The 24,501-nt window shown below is 43.9% G+C and overlaps 1 protein-coding gene across 1 annotated transcript in view; it reads left to right on the top strand.

Moving 5' to 3' along the window:
- Nucleotides 1–24,501, top strand: part of SLC1A3 (solute carrier family 1 member 3) — an 88,991-nt gene that overhangs the window by 10,246 nt on the left and 54,244 nt on the right. The window contains exon 3 of the mRNA XM_075932532.2: nucleotides 22,750–22,887. Within this exon, the coding sequence (XP_075788647.1) occupies nucleotides 22,750–22,887 (138 nt within the window). The remainder of the gene's footprint in view (nucleotides 1–22,749; nucleotides 22,888–24,501) is intronic.

The following is a 24,501-nucleotide window of genomic DNA, read 5'->3' as shown; positions in this document are numbered from 1 at the left end:
CCCTGCACCTGGCACGGCTCGAGCCAGCCACCCGATGCCTCCCAGCCCTCCCGCTCTTCCCGGGACCACGCTGGCGGCTCCCGGGAGCTTGCCTGGGACCGCAAGAGGCGGGCACCCGCCTGGGCTAGTGCGGACATCGTGGACCTCGTCCACGATCTCCGCACTAGGCACAGGAAAGAGGCTGGCTAGGGCAGGAGAGCTGCCAGCCTGGCCACCAGGGAGCAGGTGTGCATGAAAATCAAGGGGGTCCACTGAGACCCCCGACCCTGAGCCCTGAGCTTAGAATGTTCATACTGGGTCAGACCAAAGGTCCATCTAGCCCAGTAGCCTGTCTGCCGACAGCGGCCAACCCTAGGGACCCTGGAGGGGATGGACCGAAGACAGTGACCAAGCCATTTCTCTCATGCCATCCCTCTCCAGCCTTCCACAAACTTTGGGCAGGGACACCACTCCTACCCCCTGGCTAATAGCACTCCATGGACCCAACCTCCATGACTTGATCTCACTTCCCATTAAACTCTGTTCTAGTTGTAGCCTTCACAGCCTCCTGCAGCAAGGAGTTCCACAGGTTGACTCTTTGCTTTGTGAAGAACAATTTTCTGTTACTAGTTTGAAGCCTGCTACCCATTCCTTTTCTTTGGTGTCCTCTAGTCCTTCTTTATGGGAACTAATGAAGAACTTTTCTGTATGCACCCTCTCCACCCAACTCCTGCTTTTAGAGACCTCTATCCTGTCCCCCCTCCATCTCCTCTTTTCTAAACTGAAAAGTCCCAGTCTCTTTAGCCTCTCTTCATATGGGACCTGTTCCCAACCCCTGATCATTTTAGTTGCCCTCCCCTCTCCCAGCCTCTCTCTTCCCCTCTCCCACCTCCTTTTCCCAGTCTCCCCCAGTTTTGTTCAATAAAGACAGATTCCATTTTTGAACACAATTTCCTTTATTTTGTACATCAAGAAAAGGGGCTAAGGAAGGGTACGTGGAAGAAGGTCTCCCCCAGTTTTTTTCAATAAAGACAGAGTCAATGTTGGAAGAAACGTTATCTTTATTTTGTACATCAATAAGAAGGGGGGCTAGGGAAGGGTAAGTGGAAGGAGGTGAGGGAGGAATGGGGTACGAGCCCCCGATGGGGACAACTGGGCTGGCTCTGCGGGCTTCTGGGGGTGGAAGCTCTCCTGCAGCCCCCCAATTACACCCTCTCCCCAGATGGCAGCCTGCGGCAAGTGCAGCCGGGCTGATGGCCGAGTGGTGTGATGTGCCCAGTGTGGGTACTCCGGGCACTCCAAGCCAGAACTTCTTTGCAAGCGGGGCACCCCTTAGAACTGTGTGTCCGGGGTGGGGGTCAGGACCCTTTAAGCGCAGCCCTTGGCTAGCCTGAGACAGCATCTCCACACTCTAAGTCCTCCTCTGATGCCCTGCCGGCACTGCTTCCGGCCATCCTTAAGCCCGGTTCAGGGTCCACTTAATGTGGACATGCTAGTTCGAATTAGCAAAACGCTAATTTGAACTAGTTTTTAGTTCTAGGCGCGTTAGTTCGAATTAGCTTAGTTTGAATTAACTAATTCAAACTAAGTTAGTTCGAATTAGCGCTGTAGTGTAGACGTACCCATAAGGACCAACTTTACAAACAAACAAACCAAAAAAATGCCAAAAATTATTGGATATCTATGTATGAAGACTCTGCTTAATCAGAGATTATTGGAAATACTGAAGAGGCAGATGACACTATCTAGTGCACAGATTTTGGTGTTTATTACGGTTATTTTCACCTCACCTTTTTGCCATTAGTGTGACCTGTAGGGTGAGTTAAACCTTTTTCAGAAAGGGCTACAACAGATCAGGAGATTTCTCTGTAGATGTCATATCTGTAGGTAATGTAAATATACATTAATTAATCCTGTATGCAACAGGATTTCAGGATCATGATTCATGAACCATCCTTCCTAGAGGTGTGATATTTCAAGGAGTTGAGCAGCAAAGAGAACATTGAGAGACTCTGAGGCTGAAGTGTGAGAGGTGCTGTAACAAATCAATACAATAAATAGACTATACTGTCAGTAGGACTAGACAGTAGTCACCCAAGAATTCTTAAGAAATTTAAGAATGAAGCGACTTAGCAAAATATGCATCTTATTAAAATCAGCTACTATACCAGAGGGCTAGAAGGTTGCAAATGTCTTACAGGAACCTATCTCTCTTTTAATAAGTTGATACAGGTGATCTTCTGAAATATAGGTCTGAAAGCCTTACTTCAATACCAGGAGATATGATTGCAAAGATCATTAAAAATTATATTTAAAATCCCTAAATAACAAGCTATAATAGGAACAAATCATCCTGACTTCTTTGAAGTGAAATCCGGGCTCTAACCTACTCAGATTATTTTTGTGTATCAAGAAATGTTGAATATAAGAAAACTAAAAAATATTTTAACTGGATTTTCAAAAAAATCCTTTGACCATGTCCCTCACAAAAATCTGTATCGCATGAAATGAAACATTTTTACTCTATAGTGTTTACAGGCATAAAATTCTTTTGGCACACACAGAGTTTGATTCCATATTTGTTTAGCACTGTGACAGACACCTCAAAAACACAATTAGACTACCTATGTACTAGATTTCATACATTAATGGATGGTTATTGCAGGAATCAGGAGTCTCTGCAGAGCTAATTCCATGAATTCTGGATGTTCACATTTTATGCAAATGGCAAGAGCAAAGCATCAGGAAGGATTGTGACATGGTGCCTCTGACACTCTCCCAATAGCGTTAGAGGGCCTGAGCAATAGGAGTTAGAGCAGTGGTCACCAACCAGTAGATCGGGATCTATCAGTTGATCTTGGAGCCTCTGACAGGGGATCCTGACTGGTTTGGACAGGAAGCTATCAAATGCTGGCACTTTAATTGCCCCCCTATTCTCCCCTCCCCCCCCACACACACACTGTCATGCTGCCCCTGCCCTCTGCCTTGGAGCTGCCCCCTGGGAGCCTCTTGCTTGCTGTGTAGGGTATGGGAGGGGGGTGCTGATGTCAGGGTGTCCGTCCTCACTCTACTTCAGTACCCTATCTCCACATAGAGAGAAGGGGATGGGTGGAGCTTGGCAATGCAAATCTCGGTCACTCTCACACACTGTGCGTGTCTTTGTCATTCTCAGAAACACGCACTGTCCTTCCCTCTCACCTCTTGACACAACACATACATTGGGTGGTGTTGTTACTTCTTTTCCTGCTTGCAAAGTGTATTATTTTTGGTTTTTGACTGGTCTGTGCATTTCATAATTTTCATTTCTCTCTTATGTTTAAATTAATTCTTTGAGTAGTGAGTTCTAAAATGCCTCACCTGTCATTGCTGGAGTCATTATCCCTGTGATAATTGCTGCTCCTGTCAGTGGCTGGCATGTCCCTGCAGCCCCTGAGAAGGCAGAACAAAGGGTCTCCACACGCTGTCCATGCCTGCAGACTTCACTCCTGCAGCTCCCATTGATCAATAACAGGGAACAGTGGCCAGTAGAAGCTGTGGGCTCAGTGCCTGTATGTGAGGGGCAGCACGTGGAGCCACTGCTGTACATGCCAGCTGTTTTCAGGAGTGGTGCAAGGCCAGGGCAGGAGTAAGCCTGCTTTAACCCCACGGTCCACCACCCCGGAAGCCATCTCAGTTAAACAGTGCCCAGCCAGAGCCTGCTTCCTGGATCCCTGTCCCAGTCTTGAACCCTCTGTTGCATTCAACCTCCTGCCCCAGATGTGCGTCCCCCTGGACCAAAACTCCTTCCCAGAGCTTGCACCCTGAAACTCCTGCTGGACCCCAATCTCCCTCCCTGGGCTAAGCCCGGAGCCCCTCCCATACTCTGAGCCCTTTGGCCCAAGACGAGAGCCTCCACTCCAACCCCTAAAAAATGGTAATATTACTGAAAAGGATCTAGTTATAGTAGGTCACAAATTGAATAGGAGTCAACAATGTCAGCAAAAAAAGGCTAATATGTTTCAGGGATTTGTTGAGAAGTGTCATATGAAAGGGATGGTAGCTAAGTGTCCCACTCTCTTTGGCAGTAGTGAGGCCCTCAGCTGGAGCACTGAGTTCAGTTCTGTGTACCACACTTTCAGAAAACGTAGACAAATTGGAGAGAATCCAGATGAGAACAATCACAATTATAAGAGGTTTAGAAAACATGACCTATGAGTAAAGGTTGAAAAAGATGGGCATGTTTAGTCTTGAGAAAAAATGACTTGAAGAGGGGACTTGATGATAATCTTCAAATATAAGGGGCATTATAAAAAGGACAGAAATTGTTCTCCTTGTCCATTGAAGGCAAGACAAGAAAAAATGGTATTCATCTGTAGTCAGGGAGATTTAAGTTAGGTGTTAGGAAAAGCTTTCTAACTATACGTGCAGTTAGTTAAACTCCAGAATAGGGTTCCACGAGATGTCATAGCATACAGTCACTGGAGGTTTTAAAGAACAGGTTGAACAAATACCTGTGGGGAATGGTGTAGGTTTACTTGGTCCTGCCTCCATGCAAGGTGCTGTGTGGCAAAGCTTCAGCTATTTCCTGTGGGTCTTGTGCTACTGGCAGATAGTGTTAGCCTCAGAGACTAGCTGTGGCCCTCCACATGGCCTTTGTCTCATAACTAGAGGCAGGAGCCACAGCCTACTGAGCCATACTCATCACAGGCTAGTTCATACGTTTGTAGGGTTGCCAGGTGTCCGGTTTTGAACCAGACAGTCCAGTATTTGAGCTTTCTGTTCGGGAAACAAATTGAGAAAATATAAATGAGAAAATATAAATGTTCGGTATTTTCTAAATAAGATGTAATGTAGATTGTGAGGTAATGTCAAGTGTGTCCAGTATTTTTGTTGAAACCATCTGGCAACCCTATACATTTGGGATAAATTCCCCCTCTGGAGTCCTGATCTCCCTTCTCGAGGCAGAGGTTGTGAGGACGTGAGGGGGAACCCAGGCCCACCCACTACTCCGGGTCCCAGCCCAGGGACCCTAAGGCAGCGGCAACAGGCAGGGTTACTACCACTCACAATCTGGGAGCTTCCCCCTGGACCACTTCCCCCAAACAGTCCCTCCCAGTACCTTTCCTTTGGTACCTGCCCATCAGCTCATCACCCACACAGCTCCTGCACACAGCATTTCCTCCTTCCTGTCCTTCACTCTTTTCCTTCCCCCTACCTAGCCCAAGGGAACACTTTTAAAATGGCACCACAGGCCTTAATTGGCTGCAGGTGTTTAATTTGCCTCTGGCCTCTACCAAGTTCTAAATGATCCCAGGTGCCGGCCTAAGTATGCTGAATTTAGGCTTTGGCCTTTTTTTTACTCAGGGAAGAGAAAGCTGTTTAACCAAGCTCCAGCATGTATTCCAGGGGTAGCCAACACATGGCTCGCGAGCCGCATGTGGCTTTTCACCGCAGAAAGTGTGGCTCGCGATGTGTACCTCGCAGCTCACAAAGTCACCCCTGTGCCCCTACAAAGGGCACCCGGCCCCCCGGTTCCCTGTGCTCACTGGGTGCAGAGGAGCCGTCCTGTGCAGCAAAGCAAAATGGCATCGGCAAGATGGCGCCGGCCAACGGGAGCCAAAAAGCCAAACTGGAGTTTTCATTTAAAGGGGCAGCGTCTTTTTTTTGTTTGTTTTGGTTTTGTTTTTGCTCGACAACTTTTTTCCCTCGCTCTTTGTGCTATATCCACCACTATTTTGGCTCTTTGCCTGTAACGGGTTGGCCACCCCGATGTATTCCTTCAACCAGTGAATGGCCGCTAAAGCCAAGATGGCAGTTTACAAGACCAGGGAGCAGAGGCTGGCTGAGGGGTGGGGCCTATTTCTGCTCCTGTATTCGTTCACACATCCGGGCAGAGTTTCACTAGGTGGTGTCCACTGGCTCTCTTGAGGCCTTCAAGGGACAGTGGGCACTGTCTAGGGTTCTCTGCTTGGTGTCCCTGTCTGGCTCACTTATATTAGCCCTTTGACCTCCACACCTGTCCCTGTTTTCTCTTCATTTGTTCCTCATAATCACTTGGCATTCTAGGCTCTGTGGACCCTCCCCATAGGCTGGGGGAGTTCCTTTAGTTGTGAGAGGGCTTACTTATGCTTGCCCACCTTCTGGACTCCAATAGGACCAGTGAATGACAGATGGCTATTACAGCTGGATTTGGTGACTTCTCAAGGTGTCTTCTAGTCCTACATTTCTATGATTCTATGGAAGTGGACATTTTCCACAAAGCATGGTGCACAACTGTACATCTAAGAAGTAAAAGTGAAGGTGCAATATTAAGTAAACAGGTATAAGACAGAAACAAACAATGTGTATCTGTGACGCCCCGCCGCCATCTCGCGGCGGTACCCCCAAGTTTCTCCCGTGAGGTGTCCCTGCACCAGTGTTCCGAGTCCTCCTGTCCACCCTTTTTGTCCACCTTTGTCTTCGGTTTCCTTCTCCCGAGTAAGGCGGGAGGGGAAGGGGGGCCCAGGCCCACCCACTCTCACGGGCCCCGGCCCAGGGCCCTAAGGGTGCGGGTTCGGCTCGACCCGCCCCGGCTGACGGGGTGTGCACCCTTAACGCGCCAGCCCACCAGTCACTCCTGACTCTGCCCTGGGCCACTTCCTTCCCCCTCCGCCGGCGGCAGACTCACCGTCCCCACTCGGGGTTTGCTCCGGGGAACTGCCAGGGGTGGGTCCGCTGACTCCTTGGCGGGCCGTCCGCTCGCCTCCGTCCCGGTGCGCTTCTCCCCCCCCCCCCCCCCCCCGCTCCCAGGGTTGGCATTTTAAACCTGGCGCCGGCGTTCCGGCGTCAGTGCGTCTCGGCGGCCCCCCCCCGCTCCGCCCGGACGTCAGCACGTTGCCCCGGCAACGCGACTGATGCCGCGGCGCGCCTTGCATGACGTCACCTTCCCCCTCCGCGCTGAAGCTGGGGGCGGCGCGCACGGCTGCCGAGCAGCCCGGGCAAAGCCGGTGGCTGCCTGGCCTCCCGCTCACAACGCCTCCCGAGGGGCTGCCCCCGCCTGGTGCGGGCTTGCCCCGTCACAGTATCATTTAGACAAAATATCATGGGATATTTTAATACCAATATAAGGAATTATAAAATCTTACAAAAGACTCTTAAATTAGATCATAAACGTTTTAGGGAAAGTACAAGGTGTGCTCCTGGGAGTTTGGACAATGCCTAGCTCTACAAGACTTAGGGTACGTCTATACTAGCCCCCTAGTTCAAACTAGGGAGGCTAATGAGGGTGACCGAAATTGCTAATGAAGCATAGGATTTAAATATCCCGCACTTGATTAGCATAATCCCATCCGGTTGCCATTTTGGAAACTGACTAGCCTGAAGTAACTGCCCGTGTCTACATGTGACAGAGAAGTGGGATTCCGAGATAAAACCCTTAATTCGAATTAACTGTTATTCCTCGTGGTAACAGGAGATTTAACAGTTAATTCGAACTAAGGTGTTCATCTCGGAATCCCTCTTCTCTGCCGCATGTAGACGCGGGCAGTTACTTCGGGCTAGTCAGTTTCCAAAATGGCGACCGGCTAGGATTATGCTAATCAAGCGTGGGATATTTAAATCCCACGCTTCATTGGTAATTTTGGTCGCCCTTATTAGCCTCCTGAGTTCGAACTAGGGGGCTAAGGTAGACATACCCCCAGATTCTAACTGTAGCCTTTTGGATGCCTCACCAATATAAAGGAAAGACTATAACAGATGTTGATATTTTGAAACTTTTCCATAATAAATGAGAAAGAATCATAAGCTATTAGAAAGTATGTCAACTTCCAATCCAGGGAGAACTGGAAAAGAAAGAAATGGGTGAGAAAAATTAATAAAGAAACTGTGTAAACTGGCCAGTATGTTAAAGTCTATATACCACTCTGCTTAAGAGAGATGTTGTTTTTTAAGTTTATCCTGTACAGACTAACTCAGCTACCCCCTGAAGCTTTTACTTATCAATTGAGAGCTGTTATTTTAGGGACAAAAAATCTGAGCATTTGTCAAGAAGGTGCAGCAGGCGTAAATCTCCAGACAGAAAGGTATTATTATAATTTTTATAACGTGACTAACAGCACCTTAATTGTACATAAAACTTTGTAATTATAATGGGATATAATTTATGAGCCAGATTATGATCTTGCTTACACTAATACTGATCTGGGATAATTCTAGTGACTTCAGTAGTGGAGAAATTGGAAAGGGTGCAGAGAAGAGCGACAAGAATGATTAAAGGTTTAGAGAACATGACCTATGAAGCCAGGCTTCATGAACTGGGCTTGTTTAGTTTGGAAAAAAGAAGATTAAGGGGGGACATGATAGCAGTTTTCAAATATCTAAAAGGGTGTCACAAGGAGGAAGGATAAAATTTGTTCCTCTTGGTTTCTGAGGACAGGACAAGGAGTAATGGGCTTAAAGTGCAGCAGGGGAGGTTTAGATTGGACATTAGGAAAAAATTCCTAACTGTCAGGGTGGTCAAATATTGGAATAAATTGCCAAGGGAGGTGGTGGAATCTCCCTCTCTGGAGATATTTAAGAACAGGTTGGATAGACATCTGTCAGGGATGGTGTAGACAGAGCTTGGTCCTGCCTTGAGGGCGGGGGGCTGGACTCGATGACCTTTCGAGGTCCCTTCCAGTCCTATTATTCTATGATTCTATGATTTAGGATTTATATCAGCAGAACTAATATTAAAAACTATCCCTATACTTCTAAACAGAGTTTAAAAATAGGACAGTACTATTCTTCACTTCTAAATATCTCCCATCTGAGGATCTCAATGCATGTTAATGAACTATGTTTCATAGAAGTCCTGTGAGTACAGCTGGTCAGAAAAATTCAGACAAATAGTTCTGTCAGAATTATTCAATTCATCAAAATCAAAACATCCTGTATAGATTATTCAATTTCAACAAAGTTCCAGTGGAACTCTATCTGCCAGGCAACTTTTAAAACATGTCTGGTTTCTTGCCAGCTTGCTTCACAGTTCCAGGACTTCCAGAGTGCACAGCTTAGGGGCACCCAGACAGAAATCACATCCCAGGATCTGTGGCACAGGAAGCCAGACAAGTGAACTGAGCCTGAGTCAAGGATCCCAGGTTTTCTAGGGACTGAAGTTCTGAGGAAGGAATCTGGGTGGACAGTTCTGGAGATACAGGTTCCAGGGCTTTCTTTTAAACAGAGATTTTAAAAAAAAATTCATTCCTAATCAGAACAAATTCAAATTTCAAATAATTGAAAACCTCTGTGAAATGGAATTATCTTTCTCCACACAAATCTTCTGGCAAGGTACAGTAGTTACAACATTATTGTCCCTATTTTGCAGATGAGGAAATTGAGATGCAAAGAAGTCACGTGACTCACAATATCATAAAAGAATTACTGAAGCCTAAAAGTAAAGAGAGCAAGGTGGAGGAGAGATCTGAGGACAAAGCAAATGTACCACACAACTTAGCAGATAAGGAACATCTGAAGACAGCAAATAGTTTACTACAGTGATTATTTTTTAAAAGTTTACAATTATGGTTTGCAAGTAAGGGTGCACCTTAAAGTTGAAATAAATATAGCACCTTAAACTTGAAATAAGATATGCAATTTGCGCTATGCAAATTGCATATCTTATTTCAAATGTATTTTGAAATAGCTTATTTTTAAATTTTGCGTGTCTACACAGTGCCAAATTTCAAAATAACGTGCTATTTTGAGCCATCTCTTAACCCTTGTGCAACGAGGTTTACCAGGATGGCAAAATAGCGCGCTCGTTATTTTGAAAAATATTTCAAAATAATAAGCGGCTTGTATAGACATGGGGTCGCTATTTTGGGATACCTCCGATGTAGTGTAGATGTAGCCGTATAATGGCACTTGCAATACTTCCCAATTTCGTATACAAATAGAATTGTCAAAACATGAGAGTTCAGGTTCATAGGGATTTTTTCTATTTTAACATCTCCCATAAACCAAAATTCCAAAAATATTTTGCTTCTGAAACAGCAAGACATGGTATTTCTGAAATCTAATTTGCTCCCAAGGACCCTTACAGCTGTTCAGTGAAATTGATATCCTTGACAGTTTCATTCAGCAGCTGCCTGGAATTCCCAGGGTCTGTCTGTGGTTCTGAGACAACCTTGACATCTGGGTTGCTCCAGACCAAAGACACTAGGGCTTCCATACTCCGAGGACAGTTGGCAGCTTGAATCACCAGCAAGCCTGAGGGTCTGACAGTCCACATAGCACGACTGCCTCAGAGCCAGATACTCTGGCAGTTGGTAGCACATTTCTGGACTCCCAGCTCTGTGCAGGGAGGTCCACACAGCGAGGCTGCCCCAGAGCTACAGATGAAAAAAATACAATTTTGATAATTTGAGATCACTCGTTTGATATTAGGGAAGATTTCAAACATGTGTATGTTATAAGGAAGCATCCAGGTAATTCTGAGGGTATATAAGTTTTAAAAAAGTACACAAAAGTACACAGAAATACAGGATATCAAACAGTATTTAGAGGAGAAGTGGGTTTTTTGGGGGAGAAGGGGAAGGTTGTTTGTGTTTATTTACTGTGGGGAAATTCTTCAATTAAATCAGGAATTAAAGGTCATATAGCTGATGTCCCACCAGACTGTTTCATTTTTTAGCACGTGAAATGCTAATGATTTTTACACCCTCATTATGGAGGAATTTGCAAACAATGAGGTTGATCTCAGATGAGACATGCTCATATGTAGGGTTAGTAAAGGGGAATGAACAGATAAAGGAAGTAAGGATGTCACACAATGAGTAACCAACCAATCCCACACCAATAAATATTAAATGCCCACAAACTAAGTAAAAATAACAAAAATGCCCCCATAGTCTCCTCGCAGGTCATTGTTGGAATTGAAGATCAAGAAGAACTAAAAGGCTTGGTCATCCCTGCTTTCTTGTGCAGGGGGGAAACCTACCAGGCTTGGGTGGCATAGACACAGTGGAGTGAGATGGTTCAGTCTCCTTCCTGGAACTGTGGTCTTTGGGTCACTCAGGTTCTCTGTCTGAGAGACAAAACGGAATCTTACTTTCTGCTGCCCTGAGCAGCCCTTGGGTTGCTTCTTGTCTGGCCACTGTAATCTGTTGTTTTGCAGACAGGTCTGTCTCCATAAACTGTCCCTGCTTGTGCTCAGTTCACAGGGAGGGCAGTCTTTGCCATATGCAGACTATCTGGGGCCTGCAACTGGGTGCCTTATTTACCCATAGGGCAGCTGGTCTGGCCCATAAGCTATTGCTGTCTCTCAAGCAGAGGAGAGAGGCAAGCAGTCCCTGTTTCAATTCCTCCAGTTTCTGTTCTATGCTGCTAACTGTAAGAGGTTCCAGGACTGCTTCTATCACACCCCCAACAGGTAAGAGCCTGTACCCAAATACATTAATTAGGGATTGTACTATCAAGAAAAATATATTGGATGATATTGTGCGCTGCATCTTTAAAATAATCAAAACCACAGCTCTCAGCCTAAGAGAAGAGAGATTAAAGTGTCCTTAAGCTATCTTGGCACCTTACAAATTTGGAGCTACTTCAGGGACTGACATAGCCCCTAATACAACTTAGCCTTGAGGCCATGTGTGAATTACTGCAGCAGATCCCTGGCTGTCAAGAATCACTATGTGCTGCAGCCCCACCCTAACAATTACTCCTACTCCTAGCCCATCCCTGGCATGCCTCATACTCCAGAGCTTCCAGAAGACAGCTTGTAGGAAGAAGCCAGCATTTTCCTGCACCAAGGGAATTGTCTTTTGTGTGGAAGGAGGACTTTTGGAGCCTGTTTCACCTGCTCCATCCCTTTTATCTGACATGAAGGCTACGTCTACACTACATGCTTCTTTCGAAGGAGAGCGTCCACACCTCAAAACCGGATTGAAAAAGTAATCTGCTTTTTCAAAAGAGAGAGTCCAGACTGCATGGACTCTCTCTCAAAAGAAAGCCCTGATTGCTAGTCACAGAATGGCCAACAGGTCAACTGCCTCTTCTTTCAAAAAATGTCCCTGTTCTGCATCCACACATGCCTTTTTTCAAAAGAGCGCTTCAAAAAAGGTGTTCTGCCTCATAATTTGAGGTTTACCAATGTAAAAAAAAAAAAACCCTGCATTCTTTCGATTTAGTTTTGAAAGAAAGTGATTGCAATGTGGACTCAGGAGAAGTTTTTTCGGAAAAAGGGCAGTTTCTCAAAAAAAAATGTAGTCTAGACATACGCCTGAGGATGGGGTTAGAATCTCCCCCACTGAGCACACAATATTACGGGAGACTGAAGAAGCATAATAAAGCAGTTATAATGAATGACTTCATACACACATATAAAGTGGTCATGTGATACAGTGTAACAAGGCTTAGAGAAGCCACTTCTCAATAATTTAAATGGAACAATTAGTTCTCATGCACACAAGAGGGAAGACTACTCTCAACTGAGTCCTAAGTATAACTAGAGTTGGTGTAAGAAGTAACTACAGTTGAACCATTGAGAAATGTTGACAATAATATGATCAGGTTCATCTGCATGAAAGAATCATAGAATCATAGAACCGGAAGAGACATCAGAAGGGCATCAAGTCCAGCCCCCTGCTCTAGGCAGGACCAATCCCAACTAAATCAACCCAGCCAGGGCTTTGTCAAGCCGAGACTTAAAAATCTCTAGGGATGGAGATTCCACTACTTCCCTAGGTAACCCATTCCAGTGCTTCACCACCCTCCTAGTGAAATAGTTTTTCGTAATATCCAGCCTGGACCTCTCCCACTGCAACTTGAGACCATTGCTCCTTGTTCTGCCATCTGTCACTACTGAGAACAGCCTTTCTCCAGCCCCTTTGGAACCTCCCTTCAGGAACTTGAAGGCTGCTATGAAACCCTCCCTCATTCTTCACTTCTGCAGACTAAACAGACCCAACTCCCTCAGCCTCTCCTCGTAGGTCATATGCTCCAGCCCTCTAATCATTTTCGTTGCCCTCTGCTGGACCCTCTCCAATGCGTCCACATCCTTTTTGTAGTGGGGGGCCCAGAACTGGACACAATACTCCAGATGTGGCCTCACAAGAGCTGGATAAAGTAAAAGAGACCCTAAAGTAAAGGGTATATTATGAATCTCAGTGCATACCTTTAAAAGCTGTTAAAGATGTGGCTCTATCAAAGGTGGAAGAAAGAACTGATGTCAACATCAATATGAAGACTGTTTGCAGATGCTAAATTTTTGTGGAAAAGCTCTTTTGTCCTGCAATGTGAGAGAGATTCAGGGATCAAAAGCAAATGCAAAATCTGAAAAATAATATCATATGACAAGTGCTACTTCTTTAAGTGGTGAGTTGCTGGTTGCAGTGACTTCAACACCTGTGAGTATGAAAGTAAGCAAGTAGAGAACAAGACTGCCATTTTGTCTGAAAGCCTTATATACAAGTGCTTGAATGAAAGGCAGGCTTCCAACACATACATAACTTTGCAGCTTATGTGTAGTTTCCCCTTACAAATAAATGTTAGTTTAACAGTTGGTTGCAAAACCCATGGCAAATTCCTCATGCAGCTTCTGCACAGCATTGGCTTCTCCAAAAAATGAGGAAGAACGGCTCTTGCTCAAGAGGGGGTTTTGCGCAAAAAGGAGCCATCTACACTGCTCTTTTTTGCACAAAAGCCGCTTGTGCAAAAATGGCTACTCATTAATTATCCAAATGAAGCATAGCGATATTCCACGCCAAGCTTCATTTGCATAAGCTTTTCACAAGAAGGCTACAGTGCAGATGTAGCCTGTAAGGGAGGTTCAAGTCAATAACTCACCTGGCTGAATCCTCACCAGATAAATTGCTCAACTTTGCCTGGGGATGCAACTATGTCCACTAATCATGCCTGGATTTGCATTCTCCAAGCACATGGGACTGAGGGTATAAAAGAAACCACAGGGGCCTCATGCTTGGCCATTTTCCTGCTCCCACCTATGCTGCAAGCAACAAGGACACTGAGGAGAAGACTAAAGACTCCAGCAGAGGGGACTGGTCCAGGTTTCAAAGATGAAATCTGTATGCAATATCAACAGGCATGAGAAAAACTGCTTAATCTAGATGTTGCTTAGTCTAATAGGGCTGAGAGTTTTGACTATGTTTATATTTTATTTTTGGTAACTAATTCTGACTTTTTACCTGTATCTATAGTCACTTTAAATCTATCATTTGTAATCAATAAACTTGTTTAACTGTTTATCTTTACCAGTGAGTTTGTCTGGTAGTGTTTGGTAAGAGTACTTGCTTAGGTTTGCAAAAGGCTGGTGTGTGTCTACTTTCTATTGATGAAGAGATGAACTAATTAAAAAAATGGACATTATTTTCTTGAGGTACAGTACTGGAAGCTGGTGGGATTTGGCTGGTGCCTCTCTCTCTGTGATTCACAAGTGGTGCTGGCAGTATTCATGCAGTCTAGCTTAGTATGGGGTTCCACATGCTATTTGGCTGAGTGGTCACAGCTTCTGGAGGAGTTTGATGCTTTTCACTAACAAAGCATTGTGAGGGAGAGACCAGGCTGGACAGTTTAGGGGACCCAGCAGTCCTATAGTCCCTTACTGCATTCAGGGGATCCCATCACAGAAATGACCTAGAGTTGATTGTGGCTAGCTAATGTGAAAGCTTTGCTCAGATCACAGAAATTGTAAAATAAATCAATAAGAGGGAATATCCTAGAAGTATATAAAATAATGAATGGTATAGGGAAATGAATCAAATGCTTCTAATGGCATTGAGATGGTAAATCAAGTGCTCCTATTTGCCTTCTTGTAACACAAGAACAAGGCAGTCTTCAACAAAATGAAAAGTATATTACAGGCAGTCCCCGGGTTATGTACAAGATAGGGACTGTAGGTTTGTTCTTAAGTTGAATTTGTATGAAAGTCAGAACTGGTACATATAGTAGGGGAAACTCTAGCCAAACATTTCTCCAAAGCTCAGTTTTATTCTCCCACACCTCACTTCCCTCAGTCCTTCTCAAGCTGAGGTGTCTGCTGAGAAAAGCCGCTCCGCATCTCCCTGGTCTGCTGTGGGGGGGGGCGCTAGCTTCACGTCTCCCTGGTCTGCTGTGGGGGGGCGCTAGCTTTGCGTCTCCCTGGTTTGCTGGGGGGAAGCAGCTAGTGCGGGGTTGCCTCACCCCATTTGTAAGTAGGGATCTGATGTAAGTTGGATCCATGTAACCCGGGGACTGCCTGTATCAATCAATACACTTTTTTTTAATAAAATAACAATCAGTTTTCAGAGCTCACCATCACAAGATATCATTAGATCCATGAGGTAAGTGGGATTTTTAAAAGGATTACATGTTTATATGGATTATGGAAACATTCTCAGTAATAAACAAGATATAAACTACAAACTTATGAGAGTGAGAAATAAGCTTATTACATTCCATATATGTCTCTAATTGAGAACTTGTTACCATCCTCAGAAGCAATTGTTTTGTCATTGTGAGAAACTAAGTATGGGACAAGTGCAGAAATCTGATCTGGCACATTCTATTACTATGTAAATAAATCAGTGAAATGCAGTTACTGATTATATCTTATTTATTTAAAACAGAATATTAGTACCAGGACTGGTGCTGAATTAGCATTAACAGTGACTTTAGCTGGTGCGTTATTTTACCTAGTGGAAGAGTAAGAACTTCTCTCTCAATTAAGTGACAGGTTTTGATGTCTTCTGTTTGGATTGGAATGCATCAGTAAGGAAAATTCAGATATTGTACCATGAGTTGGAAGCACTACCTAATATTTTTCTTGTAGAACACGTCAAAAATAAATATAATTTATTTTTATATATTTTGTACTTAAATATTCTGCAAAGAAAGTTTATATACACTATAAATAATTCTATAGATCTTTATGTCCATAACTGCATGCTTCTGAAATAGAGAAATAGGATAGGGATTCAAAACACCCTACTATTTATGTTAAAAACTGGAAACAATGATTTTACAAAACAGAGTTCCTATTACTACTCCCTTCAAGATTGTATGTCTTTTTATCTTTGAGAATTTCTGTGCTAATTCACTATTTCAAGGGAAGAAATCTGCTGAAGTTATGAGACTTAGTGAAAGATCCTGCTACAAAGGTCACATAGTAAGGTGATGAGTTCGGGGGGGAATCAGCATTAGAGAGCAGATTAGATTTAAATTTCCCTAGAGGTCAGAGCTACTTGATTCTGAGTTAGGGTCCACTTCTAATTTTCTAACTATGACCAGATGGTTCTATTGATGTAGAAACTAAATCCTCTTTGAAGGTGTGTGGCCTGCCATCCATCACATATACATAACAAATGGGCCAGGGCCTGAAATGTTTCAAAACTAAGCCCACATTGTAGCACAGACAGGAGTATAAGAAGTTTATTTATCAGCTCGATAAGGGGATTTTTATGTTCATATTAATTTCAAGAAAATTATACATAATATTTGATCTATCAAAATAATAGTGCTTAAATTCTTCTGGTAGATTCTCCGAAGATTCCTTTTGTTATGCCCACATATAACAGAAAAATACTTTATTTTTATTCAGTTTTACTCAAAAGAAAAAAAATCTTCATAAATAAAAGTATTTCTCAAAAATGCTTTCATAAAAATGTATTAATTTTGGTCTTCCAAAGTTTAATTGTAGGTCACTAAATTACTCTCTACCTTAAGTGTTTATACCTTTTGGATAATTATAGATAATTATCATGTTTCCTAGTTAGTAGAAGAAAAGGAGTAGTTTCTAATATATGAATGGGGGGAAAGGACACATTACATTTGTTACATCTTAGTGTGAAAGTACCTGAAATTGAATGCAACATTCCAGATTTAACTTCACCATAGTCATGCTTTTCCCTGTCCTAGGATATCATTGTCCCCCCTCCACACCTTATAGAGTCCTTATACAACTAGATTGTATTTCCCCAGTTTATTTATAAGACGGTAATGTGAGACCACATCATATGCTTTAACTAAAGCCTGGGTATATCAAATCTGCTGTTTCCTCCTTACCCACAAGGCTTATTATCCTATCAAAGAAAGCTGTCAAGTTGGTTTGACATGATTTGTTCTTTACAAAACAAAGCTAACTGTTACTTATCACTTTATTATCTTCCAGAGGTTTGCAAATAGATTTCTTAATTATTTGCTCCAGTATCTTTCCTGGCACAGAAGTTAAACTGACTGATCTGTAACTTCCTGGGATGTCCTTATTTATATTTGCCCTTTTCCAGTCTTCTGGAATCTTCCCATCTTCCATTACTTTTCAAAGGTGGTAACTAATGGCTCTTCAATCAGCTCCTTGAGTATTCTAGGATGCAGTTCATCAGGCCCTGGTGAATTGAAGACATCTAACTTTTCTTAGTAATTTTTAACTTGTTCTTTTCCTATTTTAGCTTATGAACTTATTTCATTTTTTCTAGCATTCGCCACCATCTTCTTGGTGAAAATGGAAACAATCAAGTCATTAAGCACCTCTTCCATTTCCACATTTTCTGTTATTGTTTTTCCCTCTTCATTCAGTAACAGTCCTACTCTGTCCTTGGTCTTCCTCTTGCTTTTAATATAGTTGCAGAATGCTTTCTTATCACCTTTATGTCTCTAGCTAGTTTGAGCTCATTTTGGCCAGATCTACACTAAAGGGGAAAGTCAACTTAAGATACACAACTTCAGCTACATTAGTTACATACCTTAAATCTCATTTTCACATCATCCACATAGTGGGAGGTCGACAGGAGCAAGCACTCCCATTGGCTTCCCTTACTCATGAGGAGCAGGGCTACCTGCACGAACGGGGGTGCCCTCATTTGAATTAGCACGTCTTCACTAGAACCACGGAAGATTAACTGTGGCAGTGCTGATCTTCCACATAGTGCATACGTAGTATATACATTACCTTTGTGCCTTCACCTATCTAATTTTTCTTCTACGTGCTAGTGCTATTTTTTTATATTCTTCCTTTGTAATTTGATCTCACTTCTACTTTTTGTAGGACTCCTTTTTGATGTTTAGATAATTCAAGTCCTCCTGGTTAAGCCATGGTGGTCTCTTGCTATACTTCCAATATTTTCTATTCAGCAGAATAGTTTGCTCTTGCACCCTTCATAATGTCTCTTTGAAAACTGTCAACTGTCTTCAGTTGTTTTTCCTATTCGTCTTGTTCCCATGGGACCCTATCTACCAATTCCTTGAGTCTGCTTAATTCTCTTTATTTTGCTGTTCTTCAGACTACCATTCTTTAGAGGTATCCATGGTGAGGTGGTCTATCTGGCTGCAGGTGGAGGAGACAGGAGAAGTATTGTCACAGGTCATGCATCCCTTCCTAACTATCCTGGTTGTACTAGGATGGACTCCCTCTTACAAACTCTCTCTCAAGCTCCCCTGTTTGTGGTCCTCTGTTTGCTTGCTCCCCCGGTCACTTGGCCTCTGGCCTTTTACAGCTTTCTTTCCTAGTTCAGCTCTTCATTCAAACATTCCAGCCACTAATCAAATCAAGGAAGAAGTTCTAGCAGCTGGGTGTTTTTTCATGGTTGGCCAACAGATCTCATACCATCCTCCACACTTTTAGCACTCTATTTTTTTGTATTTGCCCACATCTAAAGAATGCTCCCCCAGCCTACAGAGAGGATACAAAAGGCCCTAGCTCCAACTATTCCAATAGACAAATAAAGAGAAAACACAGATGGATGTGGAGGTCAAAGGGCTAAAACGAGGGAACTGGATGGGGACAACAAGCAAAGGGTCCCAGACAGTACCCACTGCCCCTCAAAGGCCTAGAAAGAGCCAGTGGACACCACCCAGTGCAACTCTACCAGGGTGCATGAACAGCTACAGGAGCAAAAATAGGCCCCACAGTCACAGGCCCCTCCTTTAGGCATCCTCTGCTCCCTGGTCTTGTAGATTGCCATCTTAGCCATAGCCAGGAGGAGATTGACGAGGAGGTCCCATGACTTTGTGGAGCCACAGATAGAGTGTGCACAAATTAAAAAGTGAGAGGAAAAGTGCAGCCAGAACCTCAGCAAGAGGTCCTGGAGGAGCCCAAAGAGGGGCTGTATTCTGGCACACTCAAGATAAACATACACCAGAGTGTCCCTCACACCACAGAAGGGGCAGGTGTCGGGAACAGGGGTGAACCGTGACAAATACACGCCTGTGCTCACAAAACCCAGAATGAAATGATTTTTGACCCTCTTCCCGGACAAAGGTAAACATGGTGTTCTCATCCAGGTGATGGTCGCACCAGACATCCACCAGGGAGTGTTAATCTGTTATCTCCCTGAGGATATCCATGGCAGCCTGGCACTGCTTGGTCCCTGTGTGGTCCTGTTCCTCGAGGGTGCAATTGAAATCCTTGCCCAGGACCAGGCAGGCACTTATGAGGATCCATGGAGCTGAGAAGGCAGACACCTGCTGGAAGAAGCAGAGCCTCTCTGGGCCAGACGTCAGGACATAGATGTTAAGGAGGTGTAATGTCAGCCCCTCCATCCAAACCTGGAGGTACAGCAGGTGACCCTGCATGACCTTGGTGGTTCCCAGCACCTCGGGTTGAACATTCGGGGAGAACAGGTTTGCCACCCTGGCTTAATAGCTAAACAAGTGGCTAAAAAAGACCCTGATCCCCCACTGCAGCCACCAACTAGCCTCGGCAGCCAGAACGGTGTGTGTCTCCTGCAGGAATACAATGGAGTACCCCCCTTCCTGAAGGACAGAGAGCATCCGACAGCTGTGGAGATGTAGCCTACAGCCCCGGGTGTTCAGAGTGGCAAAGATTAGCAGTGACCTTGGGAGGGCTGGGGAAGATCCTTGCAGGCAGGAGTGCTGGCAGCCTGCATCGGACCCCGCAGCAAACTGTGACCAAACCCAAATGTGAGCAAGGTATCGTGGAAGCAGCACATCCGCTGGTAAGCCACAGCCTCCCTCCATCCCTTTGCCCTCCCCTAAAATGGCCCTGACAGTCCGGAGAACAATATGGAAGTCTCCCCAGCACTGAAGGGCAAGAGCCACCTTGTTCTTGGAGCCCAAATATCCTCCAAGAAACTGCGTGCCTCAGCCTTCAGTGCATTGCGTGTCGGGGCCTCAGGCTCCTGAACATCCTCAAGCCAAACCCTCCTATGGGTCCTGTGGGGCAAGATTGACACCAGGAGGCAACAGACCCCGGCCTCATGATCAGGGTGGGAAAGGGGCCACAGCTGCTGAGGATGGAATTCCGAGAGGCAGCCAGAGAAGATTGGGAGGCAGCAAGAAGGGGTGGTGGCTACCTGAACGAACCCCCTGGGGGCCAGGATACCATCGCTCCCAGAGCTGGTGAAGGGAACAGGGGAGCAGGAGAAAGTGGAAGCTGCAGCTGACATCAGTGCTGCAGCAGGGGAGTGAGTCACTGCCACGGGAGGTTTTACCTTCCTGGTGGGGCTCTTGCACTTCTTTGTTCCCTAGCCCTTTCTGTTCTTCAGGGGGCCTTCTTAATGGTGACAGTGGCAGAAGGTGCTGCTGCAGCAGTGGGGGGGTCCCAGAGTTCTCACCCGTGTCTACTGCCACGGTTTGTGTGGCAGGCAACCTGGCAGCCTCAGAGGGGCCAACATTGGTAAGGGTGGACATGAGGGGAAAGGGCAGCAGGGACATCACACAACAGCTCCTCCATTGAGATAGTTGTCATGGGCAGAGAAAGAAGGACAAGAACAACAATTGAGAAAGGAAGAAAGTGTCAGGGAAAGATCAAGGGGAGGAAGGAAGAAGGTTCATCTCTTCTCCTCCTCCTCCCCACCCCTCTCCGCTAGACTAGAAGTGGGGTGGAAGGGCAGCCATACAGAAGGGAAAGCAGTTAGTAAAATGTCAATCAATGTACAAAAGACTGCAAAGATTTCACCGCTGGGACTGTCACACAAGCTGGGAGTCTTCCAGGAATTCAGTTGCATCTGTGACTGGTACATCCTAACACCAATCTCTGAAAACACCTAACTTCAGTTCTTTTTGCTTACAAGAAGGTCTGGTTTTTTTGCAGTACTATATTTACCCCGTAAAATTCTACTCCATGACTTTAACAAAGAGTATTGTTTTTTGTCCTGAAGCAGCCTGAAAGATTCTGTTACAAAATGGTTCTCCACTACAATGCTGATGGGATACACCATTTTACCATTCAGAAAGTTGAGCTTCTGGTATCATAGAAGGCTTGCACTTTACTTGTACAAAAGGAAGAGGAAAAACCTGTGCAACAGGTTATGGGAACATTTTATGTGAGGTTTTGTTTCATTACTATGTTCAGATAGAATCCGAAACCTGAAACTCTTACTGAAAAAGGCAAGCTCGAGCATTCAGCTTCTTCAAGCCTGTTCCTGCAGAATACTAGCCACTTCAGAGAGGTGTTAAACACCCTGCTTCACAGTAACATTAGATTAGTTCCTGATTTGATTTTGTTAGATAGCCTTATCCCTTTACTTAATCTTAAAAGGTCTATTACATCAATAGGCTGCTTTGTCTTATTTAAGACTTTTAAAAGCTAGTGTTAAAAACCTAATTAAAACAAGTTAAGAAAATTTGCTCTAGCTTTTTAAGTTACAACTCATTAGTCACTTAAAAACCACACAGTCAGTATGTTCCATAGCTATCCGGTGTTTAAATATTTTAAAATCACTACTAAAGTCACATTAAGTATATTAGTTATTTTTATAGATGTTAAGGTCAAGCAGGATTATTTATATCATCTTGGCCTGATCTTCTGCATGGTACAGACCATAAAATTTCACCTAGTGGCTCCGGCCACTGGAGGGAATTATTTTTTTAAATCCTTTTCTGCACTGCTAATAACAATATATCAGCATAATTAATCCTCAATACATACTTGTAAAACAGATACATTATGAATCACTATTCCAGTATTACAAGTGGGGAAACTGAGCTACAGAGAGGTTAAATGACATGCCCACAACCATAGTAGATGTCATTGGAAAAGAAAGATTAGGGCTCACCTCCTAGCTTCCAGGCCTGGCTCAGCCCCCTGGACTACAGTGCCAGGATATCCATTAAAGATTCCCCGCATCTCAGAAGTTCTGTTTCATTCCACTATGTAATGCTGGACAACCATTATTATACTGCATATAGTCATTTACTGAAAAGCGTATTAAGCAATACAAAAAAAGCTGTAGAATTCTTCGTCTCTCAAGTTTCAGGACGTGAAACAAGCTGCAGTAACTTGCTTTCACATTCAGCTAATATTCATAGAACTATGCCGGAAGGCGAGTGACAGTAGCCTCATCAGCACTCCAGAAAACCCCTCCAAGAGGGTCTTCTGTGACTGCACCCTGTCATACTAATATTTAGTGTATTGGTTTTTTTCTTTGAAATTGAATACTTAAATATTGTAAAGGGACCTGGCCATTAAGTGGGCATGTAATGTTTGAATAATCTTTTCTATAAATCCAATAAATAAAATTATAGTGCAAACAATGAGCCACCTTCTGATATTCTTAGTCATGTTCAGAAGCAATTTCCATTGACCTCAAATTGGCCTACTCATGAAGTAAGGTGACATTCAATATAAGTAAGGAGTAGGGCTGCCAGTGCTCTGGGATAACATAGTTTAAGAAAATTACATCATTTGGGGGATAAAAAAATCTCCTGGAATAGTGCTAGTCAGAGTTGGCAATCCTAGTAAAGATATGAAAATCTGGTCCATAATAAACACTCTGTTCTACTGAGACTTCTAAATGGCAACTACTGTACAAACATTTATGTTTTTATTATGTAATTAGTGGTTAACCTTGAAGAGTGACTCATGCTTTTTGTTTCCCTCAGGCATAATCCTTGGATTTTGTCTTCGACCATACCAAATGAGCTACCGGGAAGTCAAGTACTTTTCCTTTCCAGGAGAACTACTGATGAGAATGTTGCAGATGCTGGTCCTACCACTCATCGTATCCAGTTTAGTTACAGGTACAAAAGCCTAATCAATTTTTTAAAAATTTGCTCTATTCTCCATGAATTTGTTAAAGATAATAGCACCAACTCAAAACAATATGCACTCTATGATCTATAGTAGACAGACATGGCATTGCAAAGATATACAACAAAATAATACTAACCTGCAACATGAGTCATTTACAGATAGTGTCACAAAAAGTAGATCCACACTTCAAAAAACAGCGAAAGGATCCAAAAGCTGGGGTTTTCAAATGCCAAAGTCATTGTAACTACACAAGAGCACACATTTACTATAACACTGCAGTTGGTTGAACTCCTCCTTGTCCTGAGACATGTGATTCTGTCTACAGCTGCATCTCACACTCCACTCCTCCACTGCCTACCCCCTCGTAAGACACCAAACTCACGCCCTGGGCTCTGGTTGCCCTTATGGACACCAGGGAACTGACATTATAGAGCTAGAGCTGCTGAAAAGCAGTGCCAGGCTCATGGGCCTCATGCTGTGCTTCATGGTGCAGTTCATCCAAACCGCCCGTGTACTGCTTCAGCACAATAACAACCAGCCCAAACCACAGGACCTTTTCACCTAGACCTCCTGCAATGAGGTTTACCAGCTAATTCAAATTAGGAGTTTTAAATCAGAATCTCGTTTCACTGCTGCGTGTAGACACGGGCAGTTACTTCGGGCTAGTCAATTTCTAAAATGGTGACCGGCTGGGAACATGCAAATAGAGCACGGGATATTTAAATATTATTGATTTGCAATTCCGGTTGCCCTCATTAGCCTCCCGAGATTGATGTAGGGGGCTAGTGTAGACGTACCCTAAGACATAAATGAAGTTTATTTTCTGAAGGTAACAATTCTAGAGTCTTCAAAACTTCCACATACTTTGGTTTTGCTCCAAATCCTGCTGAGGACAATGGAAAGACTATCGTTGACATCAGTGAGCTTTAGATCAAGCTTTTATAGTACTGCAGACCTTAACTGGAATCAGAAATCAAAATAATCTCCCTTGTCTGCTGCAGCACCTCCAGGACTCCTATAGAACCAGCAGTCTCAGCAAACATAAAGGATGGTGGCTAACACCAGACAACACAGTTATTTCATGATCATAACAGTGTGCTCAGCAGTGTACAAACATTCTTACGGTTGACCTGAACAAGTACTCCTAAGAAAACTCAGATTACCAACACCACTGCAATTTGCCATTAATGAGCCACATAGAGTTTCCTATAATTGCATAGAAGGTCTTTTCTAACAAGCATTTCCAAATTCTGAATTATGATGGCTATTCCTCACTCTCTTTCACATTAATAGCTATGAATGGGACACATCCAGCTCAGCTTCATTAACACAAGTCCTACAATTAACCGGTAACTGCTTTTGCTGAGATTATATATATAATATCTTGACTATATTATTTCCACTCCAGCTCATCTGATGAAGTGGGGTTTTACCCATGTTAGCTCTCGATTCTATATATTTTTGTTAGTGTCCAAGGTGCCACAGGACTACTCATTTTTAAAGTTACAGACTAACACAACCACCCCTCAGACTTTTCACTCTCCCAAGACACTTATTGTATCCACTTTTCTACTGCCCCACAAAATTATAGCATAGGGAAT

The sequence above is a fragment of the Pelodiscus sinensis genome, chromosome 6 (genome assembly GCF_052426305.1).
Source record: "Pelodiscus sinensis isolate ZL-2025 chromosome 6, ASM5242630v1, whole genome shotgun sequence".
In the NCBI taxonomy this organism is placed as follows: Eukaryota; Metazoa; Chordata; order Testudines; family Trionychidae; genus Pelodiscus; species Pelodiscus sinensis.
This window is presented reverse-complemented; position numbering and strand designations above follow the sequence as displayed.